This window comes from Hippopotamus amphibius, chromosome 3 (genome assembly GCF_030028045.1).
Source record: "Hippopotamus amphibius kiboko isolate mHipAmp2 chromosome 3, mHipAmp2.hap2, whole genome shotgun sequence".
NCBI classification, from domain to species: Eukaryota; Metazoa; Chordata; class Mammalia; order Artiodactyla; family Hippopotamidae; genus Hippopotamus; species Hippopotamus amphibius.
In genome coordinates, this window is record NC_080188.1 from 76,562,753 (window position 1) to 76,582,495 (window position 19,743).

At 39.4% G+C, this 19,743-nt stretch overlaps 1 protein-coding gene across 3 annotated transcripts in view; it reads left to right on the forward strand.

The window, feature by feature from the left end:
- Positions 1-19,743, forward strand: part of SMAD1 (SMAD family member 1) — a 72,828-nt gene that overhangs the window by 36,478 nt on the left and 16,607 nt on the right. For all 3 annotated transcript variants that reach the window (XM_057727661.1, XM_057727662.1, XM_057727663.1), the window contains one exon: positions 18,490-18,747. In XM_057727661.1, the coding sequence (XP_057583644.1) occupies positions 18,490-18,747 (258 nt within the window). The remainder of the gene's footprint in view (positions 1-18,489; positions 18,748-19,743) is intronic.

Genomic DNA, 19,743 nt, shown 5'->3' on the forward strand with positions numbered 1-19,743 from the left:
CCCAAATGTATATCCCATCCCCTTGTCTTTTTCCACTTTGCAACGCAAATATTCTTTTGGAATACCCAGCATCATGTCTAATAATCATGAATTACGCAAATCATGAGATTTGTATGGGGAGGAGGTGGGGAAACAAAGAGTGGATGTTTATTTATTTTAAAGAGCGGAGCCGGAGGACTTTGGGCAGCTGGAGGGTACCCTGAGCACTGTGTTAAAAATCTCAAAAGGCCTAGAGAATGGGAGGACTAAAAAGTCCCGAATTTTGTTAATTTGCCATCTTAGCTGGGGATTCGTCGTTCTTAGATACCGGTCTCAGGACTGATTTGAAAGGCTGCAGGCTTGTTTCCCTGCATTTAGCCTGGTCTAGGCTTCCACCATGTCAACAGCAGTTCTTCTCTGTGGGTGGCAGGTGGGGCGGTAACACTGAACTTGCCACTTACCCATTTCACTTGCCTTATTATCAGCGCCCTCAACTGGATTTCTCCGCTTGTGACCTTCAGCACCGAAGCCTGCCCCTCACGCTCCATCCAGTCTGCCCTTCATAAAACTGCTACGGGCCACATAGGTTGTGTAACTAGAAGTAACGGTAACCTCCCTGAGAAAAGAACGAGAACCTGGAAACAGAGACAGTGTTTGAATAAAGAAATTTAGGTCCACAAAGGACTGTTTAGCATTTTTTTTCCCTCTGGTTCTTTAAATGGTCGTTTTTACACTCTGGAATTTTAGCAGACCTTAGGATGGAAGATGAGGTTTACGTTTTACTTCATCACTATGTGAGTTCTAAAACAGCTCTCTAAGAGATATTGCTGTTCTTAGTTCCCCGTGCTCACCTGAAACAAGCCATTTCTTATCTAAGAAAAAACTCTGGCTTCCGTAGTCACACATCACCTGACCACCTGCCCCTTGCCTCTATGGGATCTTCAGTCAGAATAAGGCACAAGGAGAGCCTGTGATTTTTTGAGTGGTATTTGGGCAGCTTTTTGTAAACTTAGAGTAAGCATATATATGACAACAGGTTGGAATTTCCTTGTGTGTTTTTTCCTGTATGTTTCCCTATAAATTCCTGACAGTTACGTGTGGCCAGCTCTGTAGCAGATGCAGCAGTATTTTTTTCCTGTGACCGTATACTTTCTTTGAGCTTCTAAAAAGTGTCTCCAGGGTCTGGTGGTATACAGGGACAGGTATTTAAGTACGATGGTCAAGTTAGGTAACGTGTGGGTAAACGCTTTTGAAACATCGAACTCACAGCTTTTAAACAGGAAGAAGAACAGCTGATTTTAAAATGAGTTATTTTTAAGAGAGAAAACTGATGGGAGCATGTCACAAGGACACAGAGGTCAGCTTGAAGGGGCTGCTCCTGGCTAAATCAGACAGTTTGATCCACAAGATAATTAAGGGCAGAAATGAGTTATCAGCCCCTGGGGGATAAAAACAGGAATCCATGCTAATAGTATTCATTCTGCTCTTGTTCACAGTAGAATGCAGATTGCTGACTGGTAGATGCAGAGTGCAGTTCTTTAGGAAATGCAGGACAAATGCGGACTATTAAAAGACATACTTCCTTCTCTGTAGTTGTAAGGTTAATTTACGGTGGGGTGGAAACTTGGGTCAGAAGACCTGGACTAAAATTTTGGCACTTGGTGTATTTGACCTTGGGCCAGTTACTTGTCCTCTTTGAGCTTGTGTTTGCTAACCTGTGAAATGGGGAGCAATAATATTTACCTTCCAAGGTCATGCTGACGATTAAATTAAATAATGCTCATGAGAAGGCTTTACGTGTTCTGGAAACATAATGTGGCTGAAACAGTGACATAAAGAGCATAACTTGTGCACATGTTCTTTATAATAAAAACAAAATTTGTAATGTCACTAAACAGATCTGCAGAAAACTATAAATATAGTTGACCCACGAGCAGCTCGGAAGTTTAGAGGCACCAGCCTCCACGTATAAATTTACAGTTAGCCCTCCGTGTCCACAAATCTGCATCCTTGGATTCAACCACCCGTGGGTCGTATAGTACTGTAGTGTATATTTAGTGGAAAAAGTCCGTGTATATGGATCTGTGCACTTCAAATCTGTTATTCAGGGGTTGATATTTACAAGATTAATAATAGTACCAATAAAAATTAAAATAGCTACATTTTATGCTTGCTGGGTGCCAGGCACTATGCTTATGGGGTCATGTGTGTTCTTGCTTCATCCTGACCACAGCTGTAAGAGGTAGAGCTCAGGGCCCCTTTAAATAAGTCATCACGTGGCTTGTAAGCGGAAGGGTGGGATTCAAATTGAAGTCTAACTGCAAAATCCATGCTTCTACTCACCACACTACTGCTTCCCAAAAGAAGTTGTCCCCCCTGCCCCAGTCAGTTTTCGCTCTTCGACAAAGGGGAAGAGTATCCACAATTTTCAGTAGTAGAGCGTTTGATCCAAAATACACTTGTGCAACAGCTGCTTGAATTTGGGTTGATAATGGGAAATTGAGAGTCCACACCTGTGCTTCAGAGGTTTCTGGAGGCTTTGAGTTTATTTCCCATTGGTCAGTCTTCATCATTAGATAATAAGTGTCTGTTTCCTGGAATATATTTAACAGAATCAAGCTTGAACTCCAAAAGAGAACTGATTACATGCAGCTGCAGTTACAAATGAAGCCAAGCTGCCCGGTGTGACACCTGGGGATGGCCATTTCCATATCAGTAGCGTCTGATAGACGATTAGGGCGCTCAGCCGAGGGGAGGGCCCCTCAGCCAACCCCTCAGGAGCCCAGGAACTTGTTAAAACTAACCTGTGCAACATTGAAAGACACATGCCTCACTGGCTCCTGGTTGTATATTCATCGGCAGGTTACTTAATCTCGCTCTACCTCAGTATCCACCCTAGGTCAGAGGATTAGATGAGTGAACGTTTGGTACAGCCCTTGGCATATGTAAGCACAATATAAATGTTAAATACAAAGGAAATCTGGGAGAAGTACTACTATTCCCATTTTACTAGTAAGAAGTGAGGTATAAAGAGTAGATTCCCCATTCATCGTCTGCTAAATAACGGAACAAAAATTCCATCCAGAGGTCCAAAACGAAAGCCCACCTCTGACTGTTCCTAAACTTCCTGAACACCTTATGAAGGACTTTTCCCCCTCCTGATGTTTTTAGCTGACGCCCTGAAGTTTTTCTACCTGTAACAAACTGTGAAGTCTCTAATAACATAGCACCTTCTTTCTGTGGGGGTTAATAAGCAAATAGATGTTTGGCAAAGGAAAGGAACCTGGGGTAAGGATGGGAAGAGTAGCTGGGGTTTGAGAGCCTGCCACGTGCCACCTCCCAGGGCTTGATCACTAGCCCTGCATGGAAACAGGCTTACGCTAACTGAATTCAAGCAGCCAGGACCTTGGGCTTCTTGATCCAAAGGCAGTGCTTTTTCCTTGACACCAAGCCGCCTGACCAAAAGAACTGGACACTTTGTGAATTTTTTTGTCAACTTAGTATAAGGCCATGGTGGTCTTTTCTGTATCATTCTAATTTAATGTCTATACCTGAGAATTGGGACTGATGCTGTCTAGAGTTTTAGAGGTAAAAGGGATGATTTCTAGAAATCTGACTTAAGGTGAGGAAATTCAAGTTCCACAACTAGTTAGAGACATAGACAGGGCAAGAGGCCTGGGGCTGTGTCGCCAAGAAACGCGGTAACCCATCATCTTCCCCACCCAGCTGTATTCACCCAGACTCTGGGAGGCCTGATTTATTGTGTCTGGGATGAGGTACAGGAATTTGCCTTTAAACAAGTGTCTTGCTAATTCACCGAGGACTATACTTTGAGCAAGATTGGTCTATATTAATCCGCTTATAATAAATAATCTAAGAAGAGTAATATAATTCACAAACATACATTAGTTGAAAAAAAAACATTTATTAGGGATCTATTATATGCCAGGCATTGGATGATACAGAAGAAAGAAAACTCATTTCTGCCCCCAAGGGGCTTATGGTCTGGGTGAGGTAAAGTCAAATTAGCAATAAAGTGTTGCAGATGCCATGATGATCTAAGTCACAGTGGGGCACAGAGAAAAGAGGAATTCATTTCCCCGGCGGGGGATGGCGGGTGGGTAGAAAAACCAAGGAAGACACCATAAAGGAGTTGACACTGGAACGGAGATCTGGAAGTACGTCAAGTGAGCAAAGGTGCAGGAAGCTGAAACTAGCAGGTGGAAACTGCGGGAAGCTCGGGGTGGCTGGGCGAAGAGTAGAGTGAGAGGACAGTTACCCCAGAAGATAGGTTGGAGCAGGAGTCTGTGTAGTAGCTCGTGCAGTCTTAGAGGATGTCGTGTGGGCGCATAATCTCACAAATAAGATGTGTTTCAAGGAATCATCTGTGGCGTACCAAAAGAGAGAATTCCTGGCCTGGAATTATGTAGAAAGTTGGGTTCTCAGAAGTTGATTTCGACTTAAGCACTTTTGAAGTAAATTTGATGGGTTTTTGCAGATACTTTTATTGAATACAGTTCATTTTTCTGTTTAAATTTTGTTCATGTATTCGTCTTGTATTCATGTATTTATACTCAAGAGTAATTGATAGTATTTCTAGAAAACAGATACTACAAAGTTGCTATCTTTAGGCAAAATCATCATAACTTTTAAAAAGATATCCCCTCAAAAAACTGAACAGAAGAATGGAAAGAGAATTTTAAATCCACAGTCTCTTTCCAGTTTTGCAGTACTGCGTAATATCATCTGGTGGTTATGAGCAGACCTTGATTCAGACCCTGGCCCTCCACGTAGCAGCTGTGTGTCCTTGGACGTGTCACAGAGCTGGGCTGAGCCTGCTTCCTGATCTGCTGTGGGGATGCAAGGATCTGTTATAAACCCCCTGTGGGCAGGGACAGTGGCCGTCCCACTAACGTCTACATCTGCCGCGTCCCACCAGAAGCCTGGCCCCAGGGTCCGTATTTGATGGGCCTATATGTAGTGCCCAGTGAGCAGTAGCTATATTACCCTCCCTTCTGCCACCTCACCACCAATAAAGCACACAAAAAGATAAAGGGCCACCTCCCCCCCCCCCCGGGGGTTTGGGACTATTTGCATTAAAATGTAACCTCAGTTAAGTGATGTCAGAATCTTTTCTTTAGTGTAGTTTCCCTGACATATCCTGAGGTAAGGAATTGTATTTTATAAATGCGCATACTGTTAACTTTTAAGTAGTCTTACCCTCTCCTCCAGTCTCTCCTGGAAACGTGTCTGTTTAGAAGGTCAGGAACACGTCCCGTGTCTAGGGACATCTGTCTAGTGTAGATATTGTATTGGGCACAGCTGCTCTGGCCGCTTGGCCGTCCTCCCCCTGCCACCTCCACCTGTTTTCAGATGAGAATTGCGGCTGCTGGGTCAGCTCTCAGGCTGTTCTCCCATTAGCCCCGGGCCCCCTTCCTGCTCTTGGGTGACCTCGCTGACTGTGCTGAGATCCGAGTAAGATGTGGTCTGGCGCTCGTGCAGTTGTCCACGGCGCTCCAGGTGTCCACAAGCAGCAGCAGTGGCCTCGCACTGTTTAGGGCAAGAAGGGCCCTTGAATTTCAGACCCCTTGCTCTTTGGAGTGAGGAAATCGAGACCCCGGGAAAGTAACTAACTTGCTCAAAGTCACAAAACTAATAATTATCATAGGCAGGCTAGAACTCGGGCATCTCGGCTGTTACCTACATTTTGTTTTCCACGTCCTCGGAACTAAAGGGCATTTAGGTACCACTGGCTTGCAGCCAGCTTATTTGCCATTATGTCTGTGTGGACGAACGTGGGCAACAGCCTGGCAGCTTTGTTATCAGAACTCGCTTGTGTGTTAAAAAAAAATCTTGTCCACGAACATTTGGCAGCCCATAACCTCGTTCGCCTTAGTCTGGTCACTAGACTACTTTATACTAATGACCTGGTAATAATTTTAAACAGTACTTTAAAATCTTGAAAACGTTCACAAATCTAGAGGGTGTACAGGAATACTTTGCACAACTCAGCCCCTGTTTCCAGTGTTAGCTGTTTCTTTTTCATTCCTTTTCCTTGTGCCCTGGTAACGCAGAAGAGCTGAGTTCAGTAGCAGAATCGCAAATGTCTCCTGAAACTCGCTTCCTGAAACAAAAACACCGCCTGAAACTTTCTTAGTCTGGTTTCCCTATTGACTGGAAAAGGGATTTGATTTGATTTGATTTGATTTTTAACTGAAATCCATGCATAAGTACTTTGAAAAACAGAGGTATGCATCACTCAGAAAAGACAGAAATCTGACTTTTTCCTCTGGGGAAGTCAGAAAAAGATGGGAAGAAAGCTTCCTCCTTTTAAAGACATACAGCAATTATTAGAGATTTTTGAGTAGGTGGAGGGAGGTGTAGTGAAATTACCTGGGAGTCTTCCCCACTACCCCCGCTAGAATACATCTGAAGAGGTAGTGTGCAACCAGCTTGGGTTTTTTTTCTTTTTTTTAAACCAGTTTTTTTTTAAACCACGGTTAGAACTCCTAGAATATAGGAATGGCACGACACTGTCAGATTTTTCAGTGATTCAAATCAAAAAGAAGTTTATGTATGTAAAGAAAGCATGTTAACGCTGGGTCCCTCTTTCAAAGGGGTGCAGCTCTTAAAGGGAAGCTGCAAACTCTAGTCATTCTCTCCAAGTTGCCAAGTAGGAGAAACCTTATCAGTGTGCCAAGGAAAAGGTCCCCAGAATAGTCAGTGCTCCCATATTTCTGTTTTCCATAAAATAGAAATAGACTGAAACATGGAAACAAATAGAGGAAGACATTCCTCACCCTCTCTCCTTTCCTATTCCTGACCTGAGTCAGGCATAGAGTGTGCAGATTCTAATTCTTTCAGCTGGGTAATCAGCCCCTCAACCCAAGAAATAAGAACCTCACATCGATTTGTTTACACGTAGATAATTGCTCTGGATGTTTATTCTTTCCTTTTCCCACAATAGAAAACATACCTTAATATCGAAATATTGCTGAAATGAAAGGAATAAGGACTGGGGGTGGGGGGCTCTGGAAGGGAACAGCACATTGTCCTTCAGGACTTCACACAGGCAAGGTGCCTGGGTCTTGTTGTTTTAGAGCAACTTGTGTGTACAGGCCTCTAACCCTGCCTAGCTAGCTTCACCGCACCCCACCCCCATCTCTACTATTCCACATTAATACTTCTTTCTAGGACCAGTAGCTCTTCCAGACCCCAGACCCATATCTTTCCTCTCCTGAATATAATCAGTTATTGTTTATCGTTTGGATGACCATAAAACTTATTGTCCAAACCAGAACACTTTTGAGAGTGACAAGGGTCACCAATTAATAATTCCATCGGAAAACAGGTATCGACTGGGATTGTCCCAGGCAAGCCAGAACATACAGATACCCTACTTATAGTCTTCAAACTACACAAGTCAGATTTGTTAGTGATTCATCTGTTAGCATCATCAAGGAGTTAGAAGTGTCTCATAACCAAACTTATTCGACTAGATTGGAATTTTCTCCTTGCAGTTGAGCAACCTTAACTTTAATCTGTCCAGAAACACTTTTAGAATTTATTCTACTCACCCATCTCTTAAACAGACTATATCAGATATAATTTAACATCTTGGAAAGTTAGTCACCAAGACTAACTCTGTGGTTGATAGTGTCCATTGCCTTTGTTTGAATCCCAACTCTCAACCCTTTCTCTGTGACCTTAGGGAAGTTATCCCTCTAGCACTCTTATTTGCAGATAATGTGCTCAGCATGGTTCCAGGCTTAAAGTAAATATCAGTGGTGGTAATCTGAATTTTGCAGATTCTGGTGATCAGCTAATTACCAATGTGATAAATGTCTTTTTGCTTCTACATAAATGTTCTAAGTTCTGGAGTCTAGCTTTATATCTTATATGCTTCCCTCCTGGCTGTTACCAGTCACTTTTTACTGTAATTTACTGAGACATTAGTAACTTATTAGAATTGTGACACTGAGTAAATAGGGAATCCACACATTCAAACCACCCCAGCACAGTGTGCTACACCAGGTACTCAAGACGGACATGGCAGGCACATCTTCCTGGAGGATCAATTTTACTGGATTGTAAGTGATTTAAGATAATCACTTTTATATTTGATAAATAATAAATAATGAAGAGTAGAGCGTAAAATGTGTATGAATTCGTTAAGATAAATCAAAATGTCGATATAATTTCACTTCTGGTGGCACTGCTGGTGCTTCCTTTGGTGGAAAATGTTGAGAAATACTGGGAAAATGTCTCAGAAACATTCTAAGGGTAATTTGAGATGGTTTGAAGCACTGGTTGCTGTTGTTGTTAGGGGGTTAAGTTGAATTTCAGGTAAATGTAACAGAATTGTCCTCTTCCAAGAGTGTATAGGAAGATACCCATTTATTTTTATATCTTGCAGTTCTGTTTATTAACTTTGAGCAGCCTGTAGAAGACACTGTATGTTTTAAATATTATCACCCCGTTAGCATGAGACTTCTTGCAGCTCTTTACTTTTGTTATCTTCAGTTGGTTTTCACCGTAGGAGCTGCTGTATCTGTGATACCAAACTGGAATTCCTTTCCTGAATGGGGATTCAGAATTAGGAGATGTACATTTTATAGACCCAGAAGTAGAGATAGTATGATAAAACTGTTTTACTTGGGAACATAGTACCATTTCAGAGCTCCGAGTAATGGTTCCCAAACCTTGAACATAGGATTGGGAAAGGGATAGATAATAAAACGTTTTAGCCATTTTTTTAAATTAGCTAAAGATAGTTTTGAATTGCTTCTTCACATTATTTTTGAACAGCTTTATTGAGGAATAATTGGCTTAGAGTAAACTGCATGTTTAAAATGTACAATATGTGTAGTTTTGACATACATGTGAAAGCATCATGACAATCAAAGTAATGAACATACTCATCACCCACAAAAGTTTGCTCCAGCACCTTTTCAGTCTCTCCCCCCAGCCCCAACCCTCATCCCCAGGCCACTACTGATCTGCTTTCTGTTACCATGTGTTGGTTTGCATGTTCTAGATTTTATTTGCAGGGGATCGTACAGCAGACACTCTTTTTATGTCTGCCTTTTCTCAGCATATTAGAGATTGATCCATGTTGCTATGTGAATCAGTATTTCATTCTTTTTTATTACTTAGTAGCATTCCATTGTTTGGATGTACCGTATTTGTTTATTAATTCATGTATTGATGGATATTTAGTTTGTTTCCAGTTTTTGGCTATCACAAATAAAATATACGTCTTTGTACACACATGTTTTCATTTCTCTTGGATAATTAGTAGAATGGCTGGGTCATATGATAAATGTATGCTCAGCTTTATAAGAAACTGCCAAAATATTGTCCAAAAAGTCGTGCTGTTTTACATTCTAGCCAGCAACGTATGAGAAAATTCCTGTCGCCATTACTTGATATAGTTAGTTCTTTTAATTTAAAAAAATTTTATTGTGGTAAAATATACATAATGTAATTCTTATCATTTTAACCATTTATAAATGTACAAGTCTCTGGCATGAAATACATTTACAGTGTTGTACAACCATTACCACTATCCACACCCAGAACTTTCTCATCATCCCCAACAAAAACTTTGTGCCCATTAAACAATAACTGCATCTTTTCCCTTTCCCCCAGCCCCTGGTAACCTCTGTTCTATTTTTGGTGAATTTTTCTATTCTAAGTCCCTCATATAAGTAAAATCAAAATATTTTTCCTTCTGACTTATTTCACTAAACATAATGCTTTTAAGATCTTCTTTGATGAAGAGTGTGTTCACATCTTTTACCTAATTTTTAATTGGATTACTTGGGTTTTTATTAGTGAGTTTTGAGAGTTCATTATATATTCAGGACACAAGTTCTTTATCAGATATGTGATTGAAAATATTTCCTTTGAGTCTGTGACTTGAATGTATTAAGTGTAAGACAACACTTCAAAATAAATTAAATATCCTTAAACAAGCATTGTGGGGAAAAAATCAGAAATTCAGAAACTAAATACAGAAATGGATAAAAATTGCAAGAAAAAGAATTGATGGGAATCAGTAAATAAATTTAAAAGAAAAACACTTCATAGATAAAGAATAAATTTCAGTGTGCCAAAGAACAATAGATTTGTATTCAAATGTATTAGGGTTCAATGAAGAAAGACAGAAAAAACTAAAGGAGTGAATAAGAGATTTAGAATGATGTAAAAAGGGTCTAAGAGAAAGTGGTTGGAAAGGACAGCAAAGAAGAAACTACATATGTATAATTGGAGTTCCAAAGTACCCAGAGCCAGTAGAACAGGGCTCATACTTAAAACTATAAGAAAATTTTCCAGAAATTAGAGAAAACTGAAATCTACTTATTGAAAGAACTCAGCTTATACTTGGGAAAATACACCGAAAATGATCAACTTTGAGACATATCCTGTTAAAACCACTAGACTTTAAAGACAAGGCAGGGTCTTCAGGGCTTCCAGGCAAAAAGAGCACATTACTTGTAAAGGCAAGCCAGTAAGGCTAAAATCAGACTTCTCCGAAGCATCATCTAGAAATAGGCAACAGTGAAAAAGCAATTCAAAAAACAAGGAAATCAAGGACAAGCCAAGCTCTCCTTCAAGCATCAGGGCTATAGAAAAAGTTTAAAATGTGTAAGAAGTCAGAGAATACTGTAACAATGAGCTCTTCCTGAGGAATCTGCTGGGGTCACTTTATTCAACTAAGATATGACTAGGGAAAATTTGGCAAAAGGACATGTGGGAACCATATAATATATTCAGTCATAGAGATAAGGCTCAAATAAGACTAGTGATATGGGTGAAAGAATAGTGTATAAACTTCAGATGTTCTGACAAAGTAGAAAGAGTACAGCTATAAAAATGAAATAGAATAGGGAAAGGGGGAAAGTAAAATAAGATCATTGATTGTGTAAGTGTTAGATGAGAATTAAAAAATACCATTTAAAACTGACCAAGGACTTCCCTGGTGGCTCAGTGGTTAAGAATCCACCTGCCAATGCAGGGGACACGGGTTCCATCCCTGGTCCGGGAAGATCCCACATGCAGCAGAGCAACTAAGCCCGTGTGCCACAACTACTGAGCCTGCACTCTAGAGCCCCAAGCCACAACTACTGAGCCCAAGTGCCACAGTTACTGAAGCCCGCTCACCTAGAGCCCATACTTCACAACAAGAGAAGCCACCACACTGAGAAGCCGGTGCACCACAACGAAAAGTAGCCCCTGCTCACAGCAACTAGAGAAAGCCTGTGTGCAGCAATGAAGACCCAAGGCAGTGCCTTCCCAAAACAACAACAACAAAAAAAAACTGACTAACTAAACAGTATAAGGTTAAGGAAAAAATAGAAATGGAAGACATTAAAAGATACAAATAGAAAAATAACTATAGAACAGCAATATAAAAACTATCTTTAGAGTTTCCTTTAAAAAAATACCAAAGACAAATAATTACATCACCTAGAGAAATATAGTAAATATGATACAATAACTATAATAAAAAGTAACATGACAGAGTTGAGACTAAACATCAGTCATATCAATAAATGTAAATGGGCGGGAATTCCCTAGTGATCCAGTGGTTTGTGCTCTGTGCTTTCATTGCCGAGGGCCCAGGTTCAATCCCTGCTCAGGGAACCAAGATCCCACAAGCCGTGCGGTGCAGCCAAAAAAAAAAAAAATAAATGGGCTTAATCACCTATTCAAATTAAAAGATTTTCAAATTGGTTCGTAAAGCAAAACATTATGCTGTATTTGGGAGACCCATTCCTTCCTCCCCCCACCCCCGAAAAATAAGTGATTAAAAAGTTAAAAATCACGGAATTGGCAAAGGTATATCAGGTACCTGTAAACAACAAGAAGTGGAGGATGGTGATTCTGACATCACACAAAATAGAATTCAGATGACCACAAAGCACTGACACAGAGAACACTTTGGTAAACATATATGCACCAAATATTGCAGCAACCTTCTGTATAAAGCAGGATATGGCAGGAAAAACAAATGTAAACACACCAATAATAGGAACTTTAATACACTAGTCTAAATACAAGATAGGTCATGTGGAAAAAAACATAAGTAATCATAGCAACCAGAGGCTGGGAAATTGCCCACGGGCCAAGTCAAGTCTGTTACTTGTTTTTGTAAAGGTTTTTAACACAGTCACATCCATTCGTTTACATATTGTCTATGGCTTTCTTACTACAACAGCAGAGTTGAATAGTTGTGAGAGAGGCCCTATAGTCCACAAAGCCTAAAATGTTTACTCTCTGATCCTTTACAGCAGCAGTTCACTGACCTCCTGATGTAGGAGACCTAAGCAACATTAATTAGGTAGCTTTCATGGAAACTTACTGAACACTGCATCCTAAAAATAGAAAATATAACTTCTTTTCAGGTGTGCAAGGAACAATTACAAAAATGTATCATATTGTAGGTCACAAAGGAAAGATATCAAGTTCTATGAATTAGAAATACTGCAATCAACATTCTTATCACAATGCCATAAACCTAGAAGCTTGAAGCAAATAGTAAAAAAAAAAAAAAAAAAAAAGCAAACAAACAAAAAAAAACAGATCAAATCAACAAATCCAAATCCTGGTTTAAAAAAAAAAAGGATCAATTTAATAAAGGAAGAAAAGATGTTGCAAGAAGAAAGCACAAATATAAAAAATAAGAAATGAGGGAAACAGCTATTGATAAAGAGAATACAAAATTTTGTTGTAAGGTTACTTTGCATACCTTTTTATGCAAAAAAATTTAAAAACCTAGATGAAATGGATTATCTTCTAGAAGAAAATGTAATTTACCAAAATTACCCTCAATAGACGTAGAAAGCTTACATTTATTTATAGAGGACAGATAAAGTTTCTGGGGACTGCTCTGCAGGAAAGCACCAATCCCAGAGAGTTTAAGAGAGGGAGTCTACCAAACATTTACAGTCTGTTTAAAAACATAAACTCTTTCTGAGCACACAGACACTTTTCAAGCAAGTGTAACATTGACACCAAAACCTGATAAAGATAGCACACAAACTTACAGACTAGTATCGTTTATGACTATTAATATAAAGATCTGAAATAAAGTATTAGTTATAGGACTCTAACACCCAACATTAAGAAAATAATCATGACCAAGCAGGTCTTATGCCAGGAATGCAAGGATGATTCACCATATTAATATGTGTAAGAAGAAAAATCATAATATCTTTAGAAATGCTGAAAAATCCTCTGACAAAAAGTCAACACCTATTCCTAGTAAAAACACTGAACTATAGGCATGGATGGATACTTCCTTAACATAATATATATATACCTCAGTCCTAAAGTCAGCATCTTATTTAATGGGGAAACACTAGAGGCATGGGCTTCTCAATGCTGTGGCTTCTTTCTTGTGGCACGCGGGCTCTAGAGCACAGGCTCAGTAGTTATGGCTGGCAGGTTTAGTTGTTCCACGACATGTGGGATCTTCCCAGACCAGGGCTCAAACCTGTGTCCCCTGCATTAGCAGGTGGATTCTTAACCCCTGCACCACCAAGGAAGGCCCTCCATTACTTTTTAACATTGTATTGACACTACTAGCCAACGCAATTAGACAAGAAAAAACAATTCAAAAGGAAAAAAGTAAAACTAGTTGTTGGAGACATGATCATTTGCTGGGGAACTAATTTTATAATGAGTCAATGATAAAAATAATAACTCAGACAACAAAAGAATTCAGCCAGGTAGTAATGTATAAAATAATATGGAAATATCAACAACCATATATATATATAAACTTATTTGTATATAAAATTACCAGATAGAAGATATAATGGAAGAATAAACTCCATTTAAAATAGCAACAGAAAAGATAAAATACATAATAAATTTAATAAGAAATGTTTAAAACCTAATGCAGTGTTGTAGATTGAATTATGTCCCCCTGCAAAATGTATCTGTTGAAGCCCTAATCATAATACCTAAGAATGTGACTGTATTTGGAGGTAGGGCCATTAAAAAGTTAAAATGAGGCCATTGGGCTCGACCCTAAATTGACTGGTGTCCTTATACAGAGAGACACCAGGGAAGTAAGCTATGGGAGAACACAGCAAGAAAGTGGCCATCTGCAAGCCAAGAAGAGAGGCCTCAGGAGAAACCAACCTGCCAACACCTTGGTCTTGGACTTCCAGCAACCAGAACTTTGAGTAAATAAATTACTGTTGTTTAAGTCCCCCAGTCTGTGGTATTTTGTTATGGGCAGGCCTAGGAAACTAATTCAGTAGCTATGGGGCAGTCCTGAAAGATGCAAAAGTAGACTTGACAGACCTTCCTAGTTCTTGAACAGGATATTTTAACATCATCAAGATATTTTTACTAAGTTAATGTTTAAGTATAATTGGATCCCAGTAAAAGTACCAATAATCTTTTTTGCTGGAAGTTGACGAGGTGATAACCAAAGTTTGTATGGAAAAGGTAAGTATACAAGTAAAGCACTGAAAAGGAAGAACTGTGAGAGGGGACTAGCCCTGCAGATATTAGCATGTGCTATAATGTCTCTATAATTAAAACAGAGTGATAGTGGGGCACAGACTAGAATGGAATGGGATGGAATGTCTAAAAATAGATACTAACATACATGGAAGTTTATGAGAAAGGTGGTATCACTAAGACAGAGGTGGGCTTTTTTTTTTTTTGGGCCTCAGCCTGTGGCTTGGGGGATCTTAGCGCTCCTACCAGGGATCAAACCCACGCCCCCTGCAGTGGAAGCATGGAGTCTTAACCACTGGACCGCCAGGGAATTCCCCAGAGTTGAGCTTTTTAATAAACAGTATTGGGGCAACTGGCTAACCATTTGGAAAAAGATAAAGTTAGATCTATTCCTCATATTATAAATAAACTGAACTCCAAATGGATCAGAGATTTAAATAAAATATGAAACTTTATATGCACTGGAAGAATGCATGGATGAATTCCTCCTTACAGTCTGGGCATGGAAGAAGGCTGTCTATCACTCAAAATTCATATGCAATAAAAGATAATATTGATAAATTTGACTGCCAAAAAGTAAAAAATAAACTTGCACATAAGCAAAGTCAAAAGGCAAATCGAAAGATTGTGATGAGGTATTTGTAACATATCATGGGCTAATATCATATATTTTATATATATATATATGAAATATATATAAAAATGAAAAATGGGAACACCAAAAATGGGCAAAAGGCACAAGCAGACAATTCTCCAAAAAAAAGATAAAAATATGTCTTCTGATATACATGAAAAGATGATCAACTTTCACCATAATAGAAATGTAAATTAAAATTGCACCAAAATACCTGCCATTTTTCCACCCATCAGATTTTTTAAAAACCTGACAAAATAGTCTGTTCAGGAGGCTTTGGGGGAAAAGTCACTCTCATTTGTTGCTGGTAGCAGTGCAAAATGGTAAAACCCCTACAGAGGGATACTTGAGAATAACAAAATTATATCTGCGTTTACCCTTTCACCCAGTATTTCCATTCCTAGGAATTTACCCTGAAGATACACCTTTAATAATGCTACAATATATGCACGGAGTTATTCATTGCAGTATTATATGTAGTGGTAAGATATTGTAAACCACCTAAATGCCCAGACATTGGAGATTTATTGAATAAACTATGGTGCTGTTAACTGTAAAAACAAATAAGGACAATCTCTATAAACTAATATGAAGTTAATTTTAATTCTAAGATCTAGTTGAAAAAGCTAAGTGCAAAGGCTGTATAGTAGGCTTTCTTTTTAATAATTAGGATGAAATAAGAAAGCAAACATTTATCTGCTTAATTTCTTCAAGAAGAAACACAGGAAGGATAAGCCAGAAAAAAAAAAATGAGATTGATTATTCTCTGAGAAGGTTAAATAGGCGAACTGAGTAAATAAATTGTAATATATACATATGACGAGATGCACACATTGGATGAATCAGTCATACAGACATAATGTTGAACTAAAGAAGCCAGACACGAGAGTGTATACGACTCCATTTATACAAAGATCTGTGCATTTTATTATAGATGTGTGATACCTCAATACTTTTTGTAAGCTCATTAAAATATACCTGTACCTATATTAGCCATGGCAAAATTATGTCATCTTAATTATCAGAGGTGAGAAAAAAAGGTGTTGATCTTATCAAGTTCATCTGTAGAGTGCTGCTTTGTTAGTTGGTGGCTCACTTCCCAGGTCATGTACAAAAGCTGATTGATCTCATCTGTGGTGTACACCAAGGGCAGCCCTGTGCTTTAGAGCCAGATCACTGCACAACACACAACAGTTACAATGAAGCATGTGTTCGGAGTATCAGCCTGAGGTGCAGAAATGCATTGCCTTCTGCTGCTGCTGTCATCTGCAAGCAGTGGGAAGAAATAAACCACCAGTTCTAAAATTTTATTAGGCAATAGGAGTTGATAAAACAGGGGCTCCAGTAAGAGGGTGGGGGGAGAGGGAGGGAGAGAGATGAGAGGTGAAGAATTGAGTTAAGCTGCTGTCGGATGCTGCAGGTGGCGGGAGGGGTTTTAGAGGTCAGTATTTTCCACCTTTTAAAGGTGCAAATCAGAATGGAGGCTGTAGCTAGATGACCATAAAAGGCAAGTTGGGAAGCGGTAACTCAAACTGCAACAGCTGAAAGAAAAAGAAAAAGAGAGTGTTTGATTGCATAGGTAATTTAACGATATTGCGCTATTTCAGAGCGTGTGTTTATTTTGGAATATAGATTTCTGTTGGTGTTGGGAGAGCTTTTGTGACCACTGGGAATTTCTTCTCCAACAAAACAAAGTAGTTTACATTTCAAATGACTACTGCAAGGTAAAAGGAGGAATTAATGCCTTTTGTTTTCCCCCTTTTTTTTTCTTCATAGGTTTTTTAGTGTCTTTTTTTTTTTTTAATTGGAGTATGGTTCATTTATAATGTGCTGGTTTCGGGTATACAGCAAAGTGATTCATATATGTATATATTCCTTTTCAGATTCTTTTCCATTATAAGTAGGAGTCATGCTTTTGATTTGGACAGATCCCATCACTGTGTGAAAAAGGAAATATATTTATTACACTAAAAAGATTTGTTTCTAAGGGATCAAATAATAGGGAAATCAGCGAATCTTATTGCTACGGGATTATGGAGAAGTTTAAGATATAGCATATGAGAAATTTTAATACCTTCAGAAACCGATTTTTACTGAAACAATTTTCAGCTCATGAATTAGTGATAATCCAGCTGTTAAGAGCACTTTTTCCTGCGGAAATGATAGAAGCCACGGAAGATTCCCTGGGAAAGCCCTCAAAAATCTACTTAATTCCTAATGCCGCTAAATGTGGTTTCTTTGGGAAAATGTACTCTGTGTCCTAACTCCCAACAACAATAACAGATTTTAAGTCTCCGCCTCTCTCCTCCCATGCATTTTACTAAATGGTTTGTTTTTCTGCTTCCAGCCAAAGCCACAAGAGCAATAGTGATTCCGAGGACCTTTATTATTGGAGACAAGCCATCTGGTGCCCCTGGCAAGAAGCTTAGGATCTAACCCCAGTTAGGGCTCTGCTAGCCAGACCTACCCTTCCCCTTATCCTTGCCTCTGCAGTGGCTCTGCCTCTGGAGCTTTCTGGCGGTTGCTAATTATTAACTCCTTAGGTTCCTGACATACAGAGATTTTAGGAGTGGCTTGACTTATTTTATATCCTGCTGTACTGGTACGTATGTTTTTTGGCCTTTGTGCCTTGAGTATTCATTCAGTTAGCAAAATGCAGATTGTATGACTTGTGTCTTCCTTTGCCTGTCAGGTAGTGATAAGGATTACTGAGAAGTGGGTTAATACATTAAGATCCTTAGAGGAGAAATGTTCATAAAGTATGGCTACTAGGACACAGCATAAAGCCTGTCCCACAGAACATCACGTTGTGTGTCGAATTAACTGTCTTCATTGGCATTTGGATTTTATACTGCTCACTGCGTTTGCCCTCTCAGCGTTATTTACCGCACTTCCTTTGGTTTAAAGTGAGTTAATGTGTCCGTTTAAAGCATTTGCGGTGAATAATTCATAACATTCAATAAATGTCATTAACTCTTACGTGTAAAATCGTATCAGCCAGGGATGTAAACTGGAATTGTCAGTGGCGATATATGTTCTTAGCTGTGCTTTGGTTTTTAGTGAATGAAAAAAATTAACAATAGGGGAACCTTAACATTTTTAACCTAAAAGAAGGTATTTTGCAGACTTGCCTTGGGCAGTTTGTCCACGCTGCAGGTCTCAGGCATAGGCCACCAGTGATTCTTAGGAGACTGTAGCCTTACTGCATTTGTTCCTGAGTGAAAAATGGCTTTTCATTTGAATGGTGCTTTTGAGCTGGCAGCAGGACAGGGTGCAAATAATTTGTTGTTACTTGCAGGTTATGTTTCAGCTTCATTGTGTTCTATTGTGATGTTGTTAACGATTTTTATCATTCTCATTTTTGTCCCTCTTTTTTTCTCTTTCCCTTTTTCCAGTTCTTCCTCCAGTACTGGTTCCAAGACACAGTGAATATAATCCTCAGCACAGCCTCTTAGCTCAGTTCCGTAACTTAGGACAGAATGAGCCTCACATGCCACTCAACGCCACTTTCCCGGATTCTTTCCAGCAACCCAACAGCCATCCGTTTCCTCATTCTCCCAATAGCAGTTACCCAAACTCTCCTGGAAGCAGCAGTAGCACCTACCCTCACTCTCCGACCAGCTCAGACCCAGGAAGCCCCTTTCAGATGCCAGGTAGGTTGCAGTGTTCAGTGATGTTCTATGGTCAGATCAGATGTGTCATCACAGTGTCAAGGAGAAGGTGGGTGCCCTGGAATGGAGAGAGCTTTCCAGCCCTGGGACATGGCACTGTGCCTCTAGAACTCAGGATACGACTTTGAATGAAAGGAGACCTCGTAGTCAAGTAAACCAGTGTTTTATTTGTCCAGCACAGATGCTTGAATATGTTTTCATTTTTGATCTTTGAAAGGTTTTGAAACAGCTGCATCCTCCTGGGAGTGGCATAGTTGTTCCAGCCTTCGCTCTTGATAAAAGAGAGAGGGAAAAGTAGCGTGCTGCACACATTTGCTGCTTTCATGCAAGGAAAAAGCCCTGTCATAAGTGCAACCTTGGAAAAGATATTTCTTGGGGAAATCACACCCCCCCTCTACTTAATTAAATTCATTTAAGTGGTGATGTAATCCCAAGAAACATATACTTTAACAGCAAAGGACTTGCAACAGAAGTACTGGAAACCATCTGCTTGTTTAACTTAGCAAAGACAAAAAACCACGATCTTTCTTTTTTAGACTTCTCTGATGGTGTATATTTGTCAAATTTAAGTGATTAATTAGGATGTTATATTTTTCCAGTTACAGGTTAATAAGCAAGCACCTCAGAACAGAAAACGATTAGTGCCAAATTTCTTGCCAGCAGGTGTCACAAAGGATACTCTAAGCAAAGATACACTTGACATCTATTAACACTGCAAGAAGGGAAAATGAGTGGGCAAGCATGTTTAATGTATTGAAATGTTTTGGGACAAATTTGAATTCGACAGCAGAGCTGGTGCGTCCTCAAAAATTGCAACATGGTCCACACTTGATATTCCTCCTTTTTTTTTTTAATATTTTAAAAATTTATTTATTTTATTTTTTATTTACTGGCTGCATTGGGTCTTCGTTGCTGCATGCGGGCTTTCTGTAGTTGCGGAGAGTGGGGCCTACTCTCATTGCAGCACGCGGGCTTCTT